This window comes from Petaurus breviceps, unplaced genomic scaffold, assembly GCF_028583685.1.
Source record: "Petaurus breviceps papuanus isolate PSGF00001 unplaced genomic scaffold, PetGlider_PUasm1.0 90760, whole genome shotgun sequence".
Taxonomy (NCBI): domain Eukaryota; kingdom Metazoa; phylum Chordata; class Mammalia; order Diprotodontia; family Petauridae; genus Petaurus; species Petaurus breviceps.
In genome coordinates, this window is record NW_027187338.1 from 12805648 (window position 1) to 12820300 (window position 14653).

The 14653-nt window shown below is 47.8% G+C and overlaps 1 protein-coding gene across 2 annotated transcripts in view; it reads right to left on the reverse strand.

The window, feature by feature from the left end:
• Positions 1 to 2563: 2563 nt before the first annotated feature.
• SLC2A1 (solute carrier family 2 member 1) overlaps positions 2564 to 14653 on the reverse strand; it is a 29103-nt gene continuing 17013 nt past the window's right edge. The window contains exons 1-9 of one of the 2 annotated variants that reach the window (XM_069068185.1): positions 11137 to 11159; positions 10651 to 10811; positions 10088 to 10328; positions 9293 to 9455; positions 9021 to 9208; positions 8609 to 8713; positions 8174 to 8275; positions 7154 to 7357; positions 2564 to 6826 (exon numbers count right to left, since the gene is read on the reverse strand). In XM_069068185.1, coding sequence (XP_068924286.1) covers positions 6629 to 6826; positions 7154 to 7357; positions 8174 to 8275; positions 8609 to 8713; positions 9021 to 9208; positions 9293 to 9455; positions 10088 to 10328; positions 10651 to 10697 — 1248 coding nt within the window. In that variant the 5' untranslated portion in view covers positions 10698 to 10811; positions 11137 to 11159 and the 3' untranslated portion in view covers positions 2564 to 6628. Of the gene's footprint in view, positions 6827 to 7153; positions 7358 to 8173; positions 8276 to 8608; positions 8714 to 9020; positions 9209 to 9292; positions 9456 to 10087; positions 10329 to 10650; positions 10812 to 11136; positions 11160 to 14653 lie in introns of those variants that run through there. The other variant, XM_069068184.1, reaches the window with a different exon arrangement.

A 14653-nucleotide genomic window follows, 5' to 3' on the forward strand; every position in this document is an offset into this window, starting at 1 on the left:
ATCAGACACTCTCCCCAAGATAGAGATCTTTGGGAGGGATCTCATGGATTTCTCAGAGGATAATAGTCCAAGATGCAGGGGTAGGGAACCTGTGGTGGCCTCAAGGCCACATATGGCCTTCCTGTGGTCCTAGAGTAACAGCCTTTGACTTCCTTCCAAATCCCCTTAATAAAAGGATTTGTTCTATGAAGTTTGGATTCAGTCAAAGGACTGCACTTAAGGTCCTAGAAGGTTACATGTGGCCTCAAGGTCTCAGGTTCCCCACCCCTGGCAGCAGATACAGGTTAGTGAAATCAGTTGTTCAACTTCTACAATGTTAACCAAGAACCATCATTGTTACAAATTGTGATTTCCTTGTTCAAGATTCCTATAAATGTTACCTGAAATCTTGGGGCAAAGAGTCATGTCAGAGGACATGGGGAACTATGCCAGTATGGAAGCAGCTTGGTTATAGATAACAATATAATATTTGAAAAGGACTGATGAATTTGATGAATTCACTCTGCCTTTTCAGGCAGACTTGATCGAGCTTTATTTGATTGTGTTTAAAGTGATCGATGGACCTCTACCTGAAGCTGTCAGCCTACAACTCCACCAAAGAACCAATCTCTGTGAAATTAACATTTTCTAAATTGCACTTGATTCTACTGTTTGGTATGTAATAGATAGCCAAGTAAGATAATTATATGCCAATTTATTGATTCTCCTCCTGATATTTTGTTTAGAAAAATTAATCTTTTTCTGGAAGATGAGCCCAAATCAGAGAGTACAGTTTTAGTATTAGTATTTTTCTTACCCTTCCAGATTTAATTTCAAACAAATTAATTTCCCAAACATCTCTTTCCTCCCTAACCTAATAAAGCAAGTGTCCCCACAGCAGGGCATTTTGTGGTTTTTGTTTACTGTGAATGTTAGGCACTATACCTGGGTTTTGCTGACTCCAAATCCAGCACTCTACCCTCTCAACAGTAGGGGAGGGGAGAAAAGGGAGGGAGAAAGGAATAAGCATTTTTATATACATAGCTCTTATTCTGTGTTAGTTGCTGTGCTAACCACTTTATAAATATTATGTCATTTGATAGTAGAGTGGGTTTTCTAAAAGTCATAATGGAGATGGCATCAGATGAGGACAGGCAGTGACTGGTGGGGAGGGCATTCTGAACTTGGAAAGGATGAGAGTATTGGGGGGAGGTAGGAGCGGGAAGGTGTTTACATCTGGAGTGTCATTTGTTTAGATTAGGGGAGCAGGAGGATTCAGGGACAGGCTGAAGGGACTTGCTAAACAATAGGGCTGTGTTGGAGAGGGTAGTGGGGGATATAGATGGAGTAGAGCTGAGATAGACAGGGGTAAGGAGAAGAAGAAGTGGCAAGTGAAATGAATATCTATTTAGGTGGTCAGTCTCAAGATTCAGGGGAGCAGGAGGTTGGTAAATAATAGGGTAGAAGGGTGTGTGGCAGGTACTGAAGACACTGAGGCAAGAGTGCCCTGGAATACATCAGGGAGTTAGGGGGACTTAGCCATAGGGCAAGGAGAGACTAGAGGAGGCAGAAGCTAAGAAAATCAACCAACCCCAGCATTGCCAGGGACATAATCATAGCTTTGGCTCTGCAGTGGGAACAGGGCTTGGGGGCCTGTTCTTTCAGGAGCATGTCCCCATTGTGATTTCAGTGGGATGTTACTGAGTCCTCCACTGGGTTCATTGAATTATAGAATCATTCATAGATAGAGAGCTGCAAGGAACCTTAAAGACTGGCTTGTCCAACCCCCTCATTTTACAGATAAGGAAACTGAGACCCAGAGAAGTAGTATACTTGTTAGAAACCTCAAGAAGTAGTGTGCATGTGTGTGTGTGTTGTGCCATGCATGAGAGGTGTGATGTGAGATGTATGGTATGTGTGTGTGTGTGTGTGTGTGTGTGTGTGTGTGTGTGTATCAGAAATCCTGTGTTGGAACCAGCCTGTGACAGAGGCAGTTTAAAGCTGATTGTTAATTTTCAGTGTGATCATTGACACCTGGGAAATTGGCCAACTACAAATCAAGGCTTGATTTATTGTTTTGTTGATTGTCTGTAACTAAGAAAATGAAGAAAATATAAATAAAGCAGATTAAACTTATAAGCATATCTTGCTTTTCACTCATCCCCTCCCCCCCACTCCCACCCCTACCCAAGCTATTGTTAAACATTTATTAGGTTGGAGCTCTGGAGTGCTGCCCCTTACTGGCTTTGTTATGTGATGGTGGCCATTGCCAGACTTAAGTAGACAGGGTAGGCAACCACTTATGGAGAGGCATACCTATGCATGATGAGGGAAGCTTTTCAATATTTTCTACATTTCAGCGGATCCACCCATGGGAAACCTCCCTTCCCATTTGCAGGTCAACACTGAATTACACCTTCTCCTCTGTGATTTTTCTCTTTCCACCAATCCTTCAGAAAGGTTTGTCTGGTGGTGGTGGTTTTAAATATTTAGTGGGAGCACTCAGACTGCCCACTTGTTTTTCCTCACTCTCATGTTTTCCATTCATATGCGTCCCAAGTTAAAGTCCAAAAACAAAACCATCTTTGAAAATGCACTTATTTTAATGTCAGTGATTCTCCTCTCTATATAGCCCGTGGGTATTAATTTTCTTCTAAGTCATTTTACATGTGTTACAGTATTTAGAGCTGGAAGGATACTTTAGAGATAATTTATTTCAACCACTTCATTTTACAGATGGAGAAACATTGGCCTAGGAAGATGAACTAAGTGGCAGAGCCTGAATTGGAATCATATATCTTCTAATTCCCAATTTGGCAGACTTCCCTCCACACCATCGCCGATACAGTGAATTTAACTCAACAAGCATTTATTAAACACTTACCATATGCAAGGCATTGATACAAAGGCAAAACATAAAAACTGACTCTGTCCTTAAGAATTTCATATTTTACCAGGATACACAACATACATACAAGAAGTAAACGCAAAGTAGGGAGTGGACAGGTGGGGATTTCATATTTTACTGGTATACATAACAGACACTAGAAGTAAATGCAAAGAAGGGACTGGTGGTTGGTGGGTAAGGAGTAGGCAAAAGAGCTGAAGTGCTCCAGGAAAATGGAATAGAAGACACTGAGGCAAGAGTGCCGTACACATTCCCCCCCCCCCCCCCCAAAAAAAAAAAAAAAAAGTATTTTCCATAGGCTCATTGGTTTAGCTCTGGGAGGGACCTTGGCGTCTGACTCCAGTCACTTTATTTACTGAAGGAAACCGAAGCCCAGAGATGTATAGAAGCGGCTTCCCATGCCCACAGGGACTAGGAGCAGAAGTGGGATTTAAACGCGGGGCTTCTCATTCCAAACCCAACTCTTCTTAGCTTCACCACATAGCAAGTCACAACCTCGGGGCCTCATTTTCTAACTTGCACCGCTTCTCATTCAGGGTTATTGGGAGGAAATTGCTTCCTAAAGCTTTAAGCATCATGGAAATGAGAGTTGCTATAATGACTCTATTATCTTCGTGAAGAAGTCGCTCATGGAAACTTCCGAACGACAGAGGTCAAGTTCATTGAATCAGTCTTGGCAGCTTGCCACTAGATCCCTAAACGTCACCCCTAAAGGGATTCTAGCTCGGCGGGACAACTTGGGGCCAGCCAGTCGAACTACAACTCCCAGAAGGCTGAGGGTGCTAATAGCGGCGGGAACCGCCGGGGCTCGTCACGTGGTCAGGAAGCGTTAGGTAGGGATTGGTGGATTAGGTGCGTTTGTTTCCCGAGTCCTGGCTCGTCTGCACATGCGTGAGGGCTGCTGGGCAACGGAATTGGAGAGCTCTAGTTTCCCGGCTCCTGGCTCCATCTGCGCATGAGTGGGATCTGGTGAACAGGATTGGTGGAGGGATCGCGCCACGTCACAGTCTGCGCCTGCGTAGGGAATATGTGTTGTGGTGGGGTGAGGGGGCGGCGATGCTTAGCAAGTTTCAGTTCCTAGAAGTAACAGGTTGGGTGCTTCTTACATATTATGGAGGTGGGGGACGGAACCTCAAAGCGGAAGTGATATGCCTCTTGGGGAACAAAGCCCCCCAGGCTTTCGCTGCACTTGCGCAGTGCTGGATGCTTCTCATTGTGTAGGTGTTGTGTGGGGGGACTGGGCGGGACACCCATTTCCGGTTCCACGTGGGAAGTGGATCCGCTTCTGTCTCCCACTGGAAAGCAACAGCGAGGCTGTGGGGTTCGAATCGCGTCTCCTCTTTCATGAGGAGAGTAGCTAACATTTCTATAGCAGTTTAAGGTTTGCAAGGCACTTCTTAGATACGGGCTGTGGTTATTCTCATCCAAACAGAGCAACAGAGTTAGGCGACTTGCCTAAGGTCAGGGAGATAGTAAGGGTCTGAGGTGAGATACGAACTTCTCAGACTCCCCAGGCCCAGTGCTCTCTGCACAGCGCCTTCATGCCACACTTCGTACATGGGGGCATCTGCATAACCCCGATAAAAAAGGGAGCCCTAAACTTGCTGATTGTGGGAGGATGGATACCTGGGGCCTGTTCCATCTCGTGGCCTCAGCTTCATCGGAAAATGGTGCAAAGAGACCTTTTCACTCCCTTAATGCGTACTCCCTATGAAGATTCAGGTCGTGGGGTGCTTTGCAACTGGGGAAATCAGCATAAAAACAGGAGTCTGAGCGCCTATGCTCCTAGCGACCCTGTTTTCATCCCGCAGGGAGATACACATGCCCAGGTAACAGTGTTACCATTTCTTGCTCACACCCATTTCCCTGAGATCCCACCTCCCTCTAGACATTTATCCTGGGGACAAGGCCAGAATGAGCACCAGAGGACCGGCGCAAGGTGGGACTATCCAAATGCTCAAGGGCATGTCTCAGCCAGATCCCAGTGGAGAGAGGATTGGACCAGGGATAGCCATGGTAAAAGGTGGACAGCAAAGTAGTGGCAAAAGGGCTGAGTTTGGAGACAGAAGACCTGGGATTCAAATTCAGTCTGCCATTATTCTGTGATCTTGGGCACATCCTTTCCTCTTCCTGGGCCTTTAAATCTCAAACCATGAACGACTGATTTGAACTACATGATCTCTAAGGAATGAGGAGGTTCAGAGAATCACATGCTTTTCAAACTGAAAAGGGCCCAGGTCCTTTTCTGACCAGTACTTTTTTTGCTTTTTGGAGGGGGGGAAGGCAGGGCAATTGGGGTTAAGTGACTTGCCCAAGGTCACACTGCTAGTAAATGGTAAGTGTCTAAGGATACATATGAACTCAGGTCATACTGACTCCAAGGCAGGTGCTCCATTCACTGCCACTTAGCAGCCACAGACCAGTACTCTTTCCAATATACTTTGAGACCAGCCCTTAGACTGGGCTTGTCCATAATTATTAAAATCTATGGTATGTGAAGGATCGAATAGAATAGATTGAGGTGGAAGGACCATAGGATATAGCAGGAAGGGACCTTGGGACAGTCTGATTCAACCTCATAATGAAAACATTGAGGCCCAGAGAAAGGCATATGCCTAGTAGCAAGCTGAATCAAGTGTGGGGATTAGAACCCAGGCCTTCTGGACTTCAGATGCCAGGCCTGGCACATAGGATTTTGAGACCTGGTTTTCTAGAGTCAGAGTCAACTGAAGCAAGGGACCCAAGTGGTAAGGTAAAGAACAGCTTCGCTTGTGGAAACCAGTTTTCATGCATGTTGCCAGACTGATGGACGGACAGACAGCCAATGTAGAAATCAGGCTTTATAAGTGCACCTTTCAGCTTTAGATACTGGGAATGGATGTGCAGGGTTATTTACACGTTGTCCTGTCCAGATATGCTATAACTTACTGCTATTAACAACAAACAAAATATATATATAATATATATAAATATCTTCTGAACTATACACAACGGGCCAGACATATCCATGTCTCTTGACACTTTCAGCACCCTCAGGCAGCTAGTTCTGTATTTTACCCCTCCCTCCAAATGTTCCATTTGGCAACCAGCTCCAGGCTTGGGGCAGTTGGTGGCAAGATGGCAGCCTCAGAGCCTGTGTCCCTCCTTCCAACCTTTCCCTGATCCCCAGAGTGTGTCCAGTCAGCTCCTGGAGAGAGATTCTTCTGGAGGTGGAGAGCCTGATTGGAAGGCTGTATCAGGGAAGGGGGGAACTCATGCTGGGTTAGTGTTGTCTGTCCTTGGTTGTAGATCCAGCCCTATGATTAGTGTAGTGGATAAGAAAGGAATAGGTCTGAGAATGTCTCCTCTACCCCGCCTGTCACAGACACTCTGGTTCACATGTCCCAGAGAGGCCCAGCTAGGGTGGGGGACTCAGGCTGATTTAATGTTTTAAAAAAATTAAAAGTTTTTAAAAAAAACGTTTGCTAAAGATTCAGCTCTGACTTTTCCTCCTGTGCACAATCTTGAAGGAGAGAGCTCCAGCCCCAGCTTGTCCTTGGTCAGTGCCTCTGGCTGGATCTTTCTGCCTGGAGATCCAGGGTAGGGGGGCAGAGGAAGAGGAGCCCCAGTAATCTGTTCTTGTCCAGGATGGTGAGGCTGGGGAGAGCTGGAGAGGGATGGGGAGGAGAGGAGTATCCTGGGGCTCAGGAGGTCCAGCAGGCAAGCCCTTGGCCAAGAGACGATCCACCGCTGTCCCACTCCTCACACTTGGGAGTCAGCTCCCAGGCTGTGGAATTCATCTGGTGTCTTGTCACTCTGGCTGGCTCCGCCTTGCCGGAAGCCAGAGGCAATTTCATCAAAGGTCCGGCCCCTTGTCTCAGGGACTTTGAAGTAGGTGAAGATGAAGAAGAGGATGAGCAGCACAGTGAAGATGATGAAGACATAGGGGCCACACAGTTGCTGAAAAGCAAAGGAGTCCGTGAGAGATCTGGCCTTGGAGAAGGACGCTTGGCCATAAGCTAAGAGGAGAGCATGCTGGGGAGAGGGGTAGCCATGACTAGTGCTGCCCAGGGGGTCAGACAGACCAGATGCTTGTTCTGGCTCAGTGGGTCACCTTGAGCAAACCAAGGCCCCTCTCTTGGCCTTAGCTGCCTGACTTCTAGGTTATAGGAAGACTGAATGCAGCCTCAGATTTGAAGAGAACCAAGAACAAAAGTCTGACCTCCACATGTGAGAGCATGGGATGATGGCAGGAGGTGGGGAAGTGACAGGGCATAAAAGACTCACCTCTACATACTGGAAACACATTCCCACAATAAAGTTGGAGGACCAATTAGACAGGCCAGCCACAGCAAAGGCAGCTGGGCGAGGGCCCTGGCTGAAGAGCTCAGCAACGATGAACCATGGGATGGGGCCAGGACCGATCTCAAAGAAAGCCACGAAGCCAAAGATAGCCACGATGCTTATGTAGGACATCCAGGGGAGCTGGTCCTGTTCAAGAAAAGAGGGAAAAGGGGCCACTCTAGTGAACCTTGCCTCCAATTAACCACATAGAAGGTTCCTTTGGAGCTGGGAGACTCTGCAGAGACTGACCTCCCTCCCTGTCCCAAGCAGGGTTAGGAAGTTTCAATCCTAAACTCCTTCCATCTTGCTATTCCCACCAATCATGTTCCCAGACTTCCTAGTCTGGCTATAGAGAAGACAGCTGGTCCCTATGACAGTACAAGCCCAATATCTGATTGTGTAATTTAGGGATACCTTCCATATATCTCCCCTTTCTCTATGGTCACTAGCCATGTGGGAGGTTAGAGGGTGGTTGCCTGTTAAGCTTAACTGCATCTTTTCAAACCCTACCCCAAGGACTAGCTGAGGATATTTCCCCAGCCCCAGGGGCTCAGCCTTTTTTCAAACCCTACCCCAAGGACTAGCTGAGGATATTTCCCCAGCCCCAGGGGCTCAGCCTTTCTGGCTCTCCAATCCCTTAGAGATGGGGAAGGACCTTCCTGAGGCTGTTATTAGGGAGGACTCCTGTTATCTGTGGGCTGGGGGAATCCCTACCAACCAGCAGTGCAGACCTGGCTCTGTGTCCAGAGCTGTGCCATCACTGGATAAGAGCTTGGCTCTAATCCAGAGAACTATCACTTGATATCCATGAAATCTTGGGCAAGTCAATTTCTCTAGGCCTCTGCAAAATGAGGTCCCTCCCTAATCTAAATCTAACAGGGCCCAGACCTGGGACTTGGGAAATCTGGATTATTGGTGGCTTTGATCCCCCATCCCTCCTCAGGGGTAGGCAGAGTGACTCACCAGCAGGGCCAGGGCAATCGTCATGAGCACAGCACAGCCTGCCATGCCTGCTAGGCCAATGAGGTGCAAAGTACGGCGTCCAGCCCGCTCCACCACAAACAGCTGTAGGCAGAGTAGAGACATCAGAATGTTGTCCCACAATCTCCTTTCATCCTGTTCCACTTCTGTGGTTCCATATCAGCCACAGCCCTCAACCTCCCCAGTCTAATGGGGCCAGAATCCCAAGTCCAGGATCCCCAGATAGTGCAGGGAGACACACACCATTATCCAGGGTTGGGGAGGAGGGAGAATGTTGGGCTTCTAGGCTGGTGCTAGGAAGATGGAGGAGGGGTATGGGGAAGTAGGATCTCCTTGGGAACAAGCAAAGTCCCCAGTTGAAATATCTAATGGGGAACAGGTCCTATGGGGCCAACATGGGGTGGCCTGGATACTCACCGACACAACAGTGAATGCAGTATTGACCACGCCGGAACCAATGGTGGCATAGACTGGCTGTTCCACTCCAGACTTCTCAAAGATGCTGGTGGAGTAATAGAAGACCTGAAAGACAGAGCAACCATGTAAGGGGGGGTGGGGAGAAATCAGGTCATCCCACTCCAGTCCCCTGCCTCTACACAGCAGGGTGTGAGACTCTCAGGGGAGCCCAGGCTGCCAGGAAAGGAGTCAGGCTTAAGTTGCACTTGAATCCTTTCTGGCCAGGTTGGATCAGTGTGGTTGGGTTTGGGGTTCAGCAAACCCATGTGCACTGTTCTGGTATTGAACTCATGGTACCATTCAAGGCCCTGCAAAGGAGCCTGGGAGAGGTCTATGAGGCTAGCTACTGTGTTCAGGATGGGGGACCACTCACAGCATTGATCCCGGACAGCTGCTGGGACAGCTGGAGCACCACAGCTATGAGGACTGGCTGACGGTACATGGGTGAGCGGAACAGCTCCAGGATGGTCACCTTCTTCTCACGCATCATCTGCCGGCTTTCCTCCTTCATCTCCTGAAGGTCGCTACTCACATCAGTGGTTCCCCGAAGTTTCTTCAGGACTAGGGTAAGGGGACAGAGCTATGAGTAGACAACAAGGCCAAGGGGGCAGGCAGAGGAGAAAGATGCAGCAGGTGGCTACTGACCACTCTTGGCCTTATTCTCTTCATTGCGGTTGATGAGCAGGAAGCGGGGGCTCTCAGGACAGAAGGGAAGCACAGCACACTGGATCACAGATGGGATGAAGATGAAACCCAAGAGAAGGGGCCACAGTTCTTCATTCCCCATGATGGAGTCCAGACCAAACACCTAAGGGAACCAAGAATCCAGACCTGAGACATAGCATCAGCTGGAAGAGGCCGTCAGAAACCATCTGGTCCCATCCCTTCCTACAGGTGAGGAAATGAATCATAGAGAGAAATCACTTCCCTGGGGTCATATAGTAGTCACCGTCCTTGGTGGGCAAACCTTGCCCTCCACTCACCCAAGTAACAGCACTTGGAAAGAGCTGGAGGAGAGGAAAGGCCTTTGTTCACTTTACATGGTTTCCTCTGCTCTGACCAGGTCATTTCATCCTTCCTTCTGGGAACACATTCTAACTCCCAAGCTCTGCTCTGTCTTGAGAAAAGGCCTTATCCCTTTTTCTGATATATCCAAATCCTACTTACCTTGAAGGCCCAGCCCCAGTCCCACTTTCAGGAAGCTCCCACTGACCAGTCAGAGCCCTTGGGTCTAGACTGCTCTTAAGAGTATGGACTTTGAGAGTATCACTCTCAAAGTCATAAAGAACAAAAGGGTTGAAATGGAACTGGAATGATTCTGATGAGATTTTAGCAAGAGTTACCTGGCTCTAGGGGTTAGGTGAGATAGAATTGTTTCTAGGGAAGGCTGGGAGGCAGAGGGATGGATAGGGAAGAGGTAACACCACCAGAAGGACTTACCTGGGCGATGAGGATGCCAATGACAATGCCCAGTTGGTGAAGGGTGCCCAAGGCTCCACGTAGGGCTGTAGGTGACACTTCCCCCACATACATGGGCACAAAGCCTGTGGTGAGGCCACAGTACAAGCCAATAATGAAGCGCCCCAAGATCAACATCTCAAAGGACTTGGCCATTTTGGAGAAACCCATGAGCACAGCAGCAATAAAGGCCAGACTGTTCATCATTAGCATGGAGTTCCGCCTGGGAGACAAAAGATCAGGGGTCTGGGGTTATGAGGGTGATGGTAGGGGTAGAATAGGGCATAAAGAGACAAAGTCTGGGACAGAGGCCATCAGAGAGAGTGGTTCTCACAGAAGTGGTAGAATATGGGTGGGGAATGAGGTATACATTATCAGTCATGGTCAATTTATTGTTTTTCTCTGCTATTTGTTACAAAGGAAAATTCTATGGAGAGGGAGAAGAGATTGGGGAGCATCAATAAAAGGTTTAAAAAAAAAAAGCAAGAGGCAGACAGAGCTAGGAGACAGAATTATTGTATCTTAAGTGGATATTCTTTACTTACCGGCCAAAACGATTGACAAAGAGACCCACGGAGAAGGAGCCAATCATACCACCAACGGAGAAGATGGCCACGGAGAGGGACCACAAAGTAGTCAGGGTGGTGGATGATATGGGTTCATTGTATCGATTCACCCAGGTATCGTTGTAAAACTCCTCTATCACCTGTGAAGAAAACATCCCACTGCTTTGAAGGGGAGCCTTGGCTAGGAACTGCAATAAGTAATCCGCCCCCTTCCAGAACCCTAAGTTTCTTTCATCTTCTTTAAAGAGTATTGGTCCCTTCTAGGAATGACATTCCCTGCCAGAGTATTTTACTTAGTAAGGTGTTCCTGATGCATAGCAGGGTCTGAGATTCAGGTTGCTGATGCTAAATAACTAATGGTAGATTTTCAGAGAGCAGGGAAATCTGGGGGAGGAAGACCTATGAGAAATGGCCCTCCTTGTGAATGATGGGAAGAAAGGGTCTGTTATATGATGGGACACAGACCAAGTGGCCTGGGAGTGAGAGCTTGGTCCCTGGGGAGTCTTCCAAAGCCCCCCGTGAATTGTCTCATGGTGTAGGTCTGGTGTAGGTCTTATAGGTTGGGTGCTTAACTCAGCAGGCAGAGCTCATAGCCCCACCCACCACCTGGGCTTTGGCAATGACAGCAGCTTTGCCAGCCCAGCTGAGAGGTAATGCAGAAAGACAGGTTCTTCCATCCAGAAGACTCCCCCCAAGGCCAGGTGGGGGGGGGGGGGAGGTAGTGGGAGGAAAAGGTGTGTGTGTTTGTGTGTATGTGTTGTGAGTGTGTGTTTTCAGGTCCTGCAACATGGGAGTGAAACCCAAGAGCCTGGGTTCCAAATGCTTCCTCTCTCCACTCTGCCAGCTCACTTGCCCCACCTTCCCCTCCCCCCCATATAGCTTTCCCCAAAGAACAGTAAAAGGGAGGCAAGAGAACCCTGGCTCAGAGTTGGGGGATGGAGAATGGAAGTTGCACCAAATGGGGGAGGGGAACAAGGGAGTGGGTGTAGAACAAGGAAGAAGGATTCCAGGAAATGCAAACACCTGAGCCCAGGGCTGAGCCTCCAAGATAGTAACGCCCCGCCCTAGCCCAGCCACCCCACCAAGCCAGGTGAGGAGAGGCCAGGCTAGGACCTGAATTTGGCAGGAGCACAGAATGTGCTATGTAGGAGGCGGTGCCTTCTTTCTACCCTGAATTCAGGAAGCCATGACAGACAACTGTACACAAAGGACCTATTTTTAAGAGAGTGATTGGCAAACCCTTCCTGTAGGGACACAAAAGACATTCATACATACTGAGGATCAGAGAGGGGGACTTGGGGTCAGCTGGATTCAGCTGATGAGGAAAGGTAGAGGAGGGAGCGCAGCCACAGCCTTTAAGAGTGGACACCTTTTTCTCTTCTGTGGAAAACCTCCAGTTGTCCTACCTCCCACTTTCCTCCCCACCCTAGCCTTCGGGGAGGTGGAGTCTAATGGATTTGAGGGCTGAGAGGCTCAAGTTATGGCTGAATTATACCCATTTGGACATAGGTGGGGAAGCTGAGGCACAAGGAGGTGGAAAGCTGCATGAGGGCAGGAATTGTGTCTGGCATATAGTAGGTGATGCTTGTTGACTGACCCAGGAGGGCTCTGACTGATACACAAGGAAGCACTAAGCCACATATCTTGGCTCCTGGCCTAGCCCAGACTCTTCCCTATGATATCACCTAGGTCTGGTTAGAAGTAGAAACCACAGCCTGGTTCCCACTCCTTCCCAGGGCTTCCACTGGGAGGTGGCTCATCAATTCCTCTCCTCCTGTACATACACCACCCACTCCTCTTTGATGGTCTTGGGACTGAATGGGAACAAGCGGGAGCAGTGTTGGGTGCTTTTGGAGGAGGGGGCATTAAAGACCACTTCCATGTATCAGGTGACCTCTCATTCCACCTTGTTTCCTTGTCTGTCCAAAGAAGGGGTAGACTCTGATCTCTAAATCCCTTCAAGATCTGACATGTCTAATATTCTAGCTGGGAAGTCCTGGGGGCATTTCTCCCCAAAGGAGCTCATAATTCACCTGGGGGTGGGGAGAATGCTAAGAGAATTCAGTGGCCAAGGATGGGCCCTTCTTGTGCACTGGGTAGCAAGGAAACATTCCCATCCACAGTGCCCATGTCTACAGCCAGTCATTTCTTCAAGCTCTAAATATGGAGAATAACTGATATACTTCCGCAAAAGTCATTTACAGAAACATAGAATCTCAGGGCAATTAGGGCCGACTTATAATTGGAGCATAAACACTTCTGAACACTTCTACAATATCTGTGAAGTTTGTAAGGAGGACTGGCATGGGGTGGGAAGGGAGAGAGGCAGAGGGTCTACTTTGGACATAGGGCTTGAGGTTCCCAGGGGAACCTGGCTGTATACAGGACAGAGAGGAATCCACAAAGGAGGAAAATGTCCACACATTTCTATTCCCTTGGATCCAAAGGGCTGAACTGGGGACTAGTAGAGAGCAAATCTGCATAGGTCAACTGGGCTGTATATAAATGCTTATTCCCACCTAGGGTCCAGCCTTCCAATCACCCACTCTGTACCACAAACATGTATCAAGCCCAAGCACAGTGGCCAATTCACCATTCCCAAGGCCTTTATGCTTGAAATGTCCCTTCTTGGGGGCTAGCTGAGGCAGCTAGATGTCATGGACAGAATGCTGGAGTCAGGAAGACCCAAGCTGAAATCCAAACTCAGATACCTATTAGCTGTACCACCCTGGGCAAATCTCTCAAACTCTGTCTGCCTCAGTTTGCCCTCTGTAAAATGGGGATAATAACAGGACCTACTTCCAGGGTTGTTAGAATCAAATAAGAGAACATGAAAGTGCTTTGTAGACCTTAAAGCCCTATATAAAAAGGTTAGCTAATTATTATTACTACTTCTACTACTACTACCTGTTAATACCCCCCCACTGCCTTCCTTTAGTGCCTAACTCAGCTGTTACATCCTTGAAAGAATTCCAGAATGACCTCCAGTCCATAAAGTCAAAGATTTAGGACTACAAAAGACCACAGAGGTCATCTAAACCAAGTCTCTCATTCACAGATAACATAACTGAGTACAAGAAAATGTAAATGACCTACTCAAAGTCACAGGTATCTCTTCTATAGTTTTTTCTTTTTTGCTTTTTGGAGGGGCAGTTGGGGTTAAAGTGACTTGTCCAAGGTCACATGGCTGTTAAGTTTTTGAGGCTGGATTTGAACTCAGGTTCTCCTGACTCCAGGACCAGTGCTCATTCACTGCACCACATAGCCGCCCCAACAGGCATCTCTTCTAAAAAGATCCCTAACAAACTATGATCTGGTTGTTACCTAGTGCTGGGGAACTCACTACCTACCATGCATGGTAACCCATCCTACTTCTAGATCCTCTGATACAGAAATCATTTTCCCTGAGACAAATTTTATTACCCATATCCATCCTTCTAGGTTCTTGGCTTCACTTTGGATAGGGAAAGCTACTGGCAGAAGTTATTCTAATCTCAGGATGAGTGTCTCAAAATCAGAATCACAGAGTATGGAGTGGGCTGGTAGATACCCATTGCTCCCAGCTCTCTTGGCTTGTTCTCTTCCTTTACCCTGGGACCATTAAGTCAATCCAAGAGGAGGGTGAGAAGCAGGCCTAGCCCAATGATGCCTCTTCCCAGCATCCCAGAAATGCAAAAGTGAGATTTCCAGGGAGCAGTTTAGTCTGTTAAATAGCACGACTTTAGCTGTTTAGGTTGAAATCCTTACTGAAATGTATCACTAAGGTTCCAGACAGGTTATCATCTATTTCTCAAAAGACTAAAGCTCATTAATAGCCAGTGAGTTACTCCCCTGGGCCTGGAGAGATTTGGATAGGGATGTGGGGTATGCTGGAACCAGCTTAAACCTGCCCCTGCAGCCTCTTATTGTTAGGGAAATAGGCAAATTACAAATCTGAGTTTGTAGAAAGTGATGGAGAAATATTTTAACAATGCAGATTAAC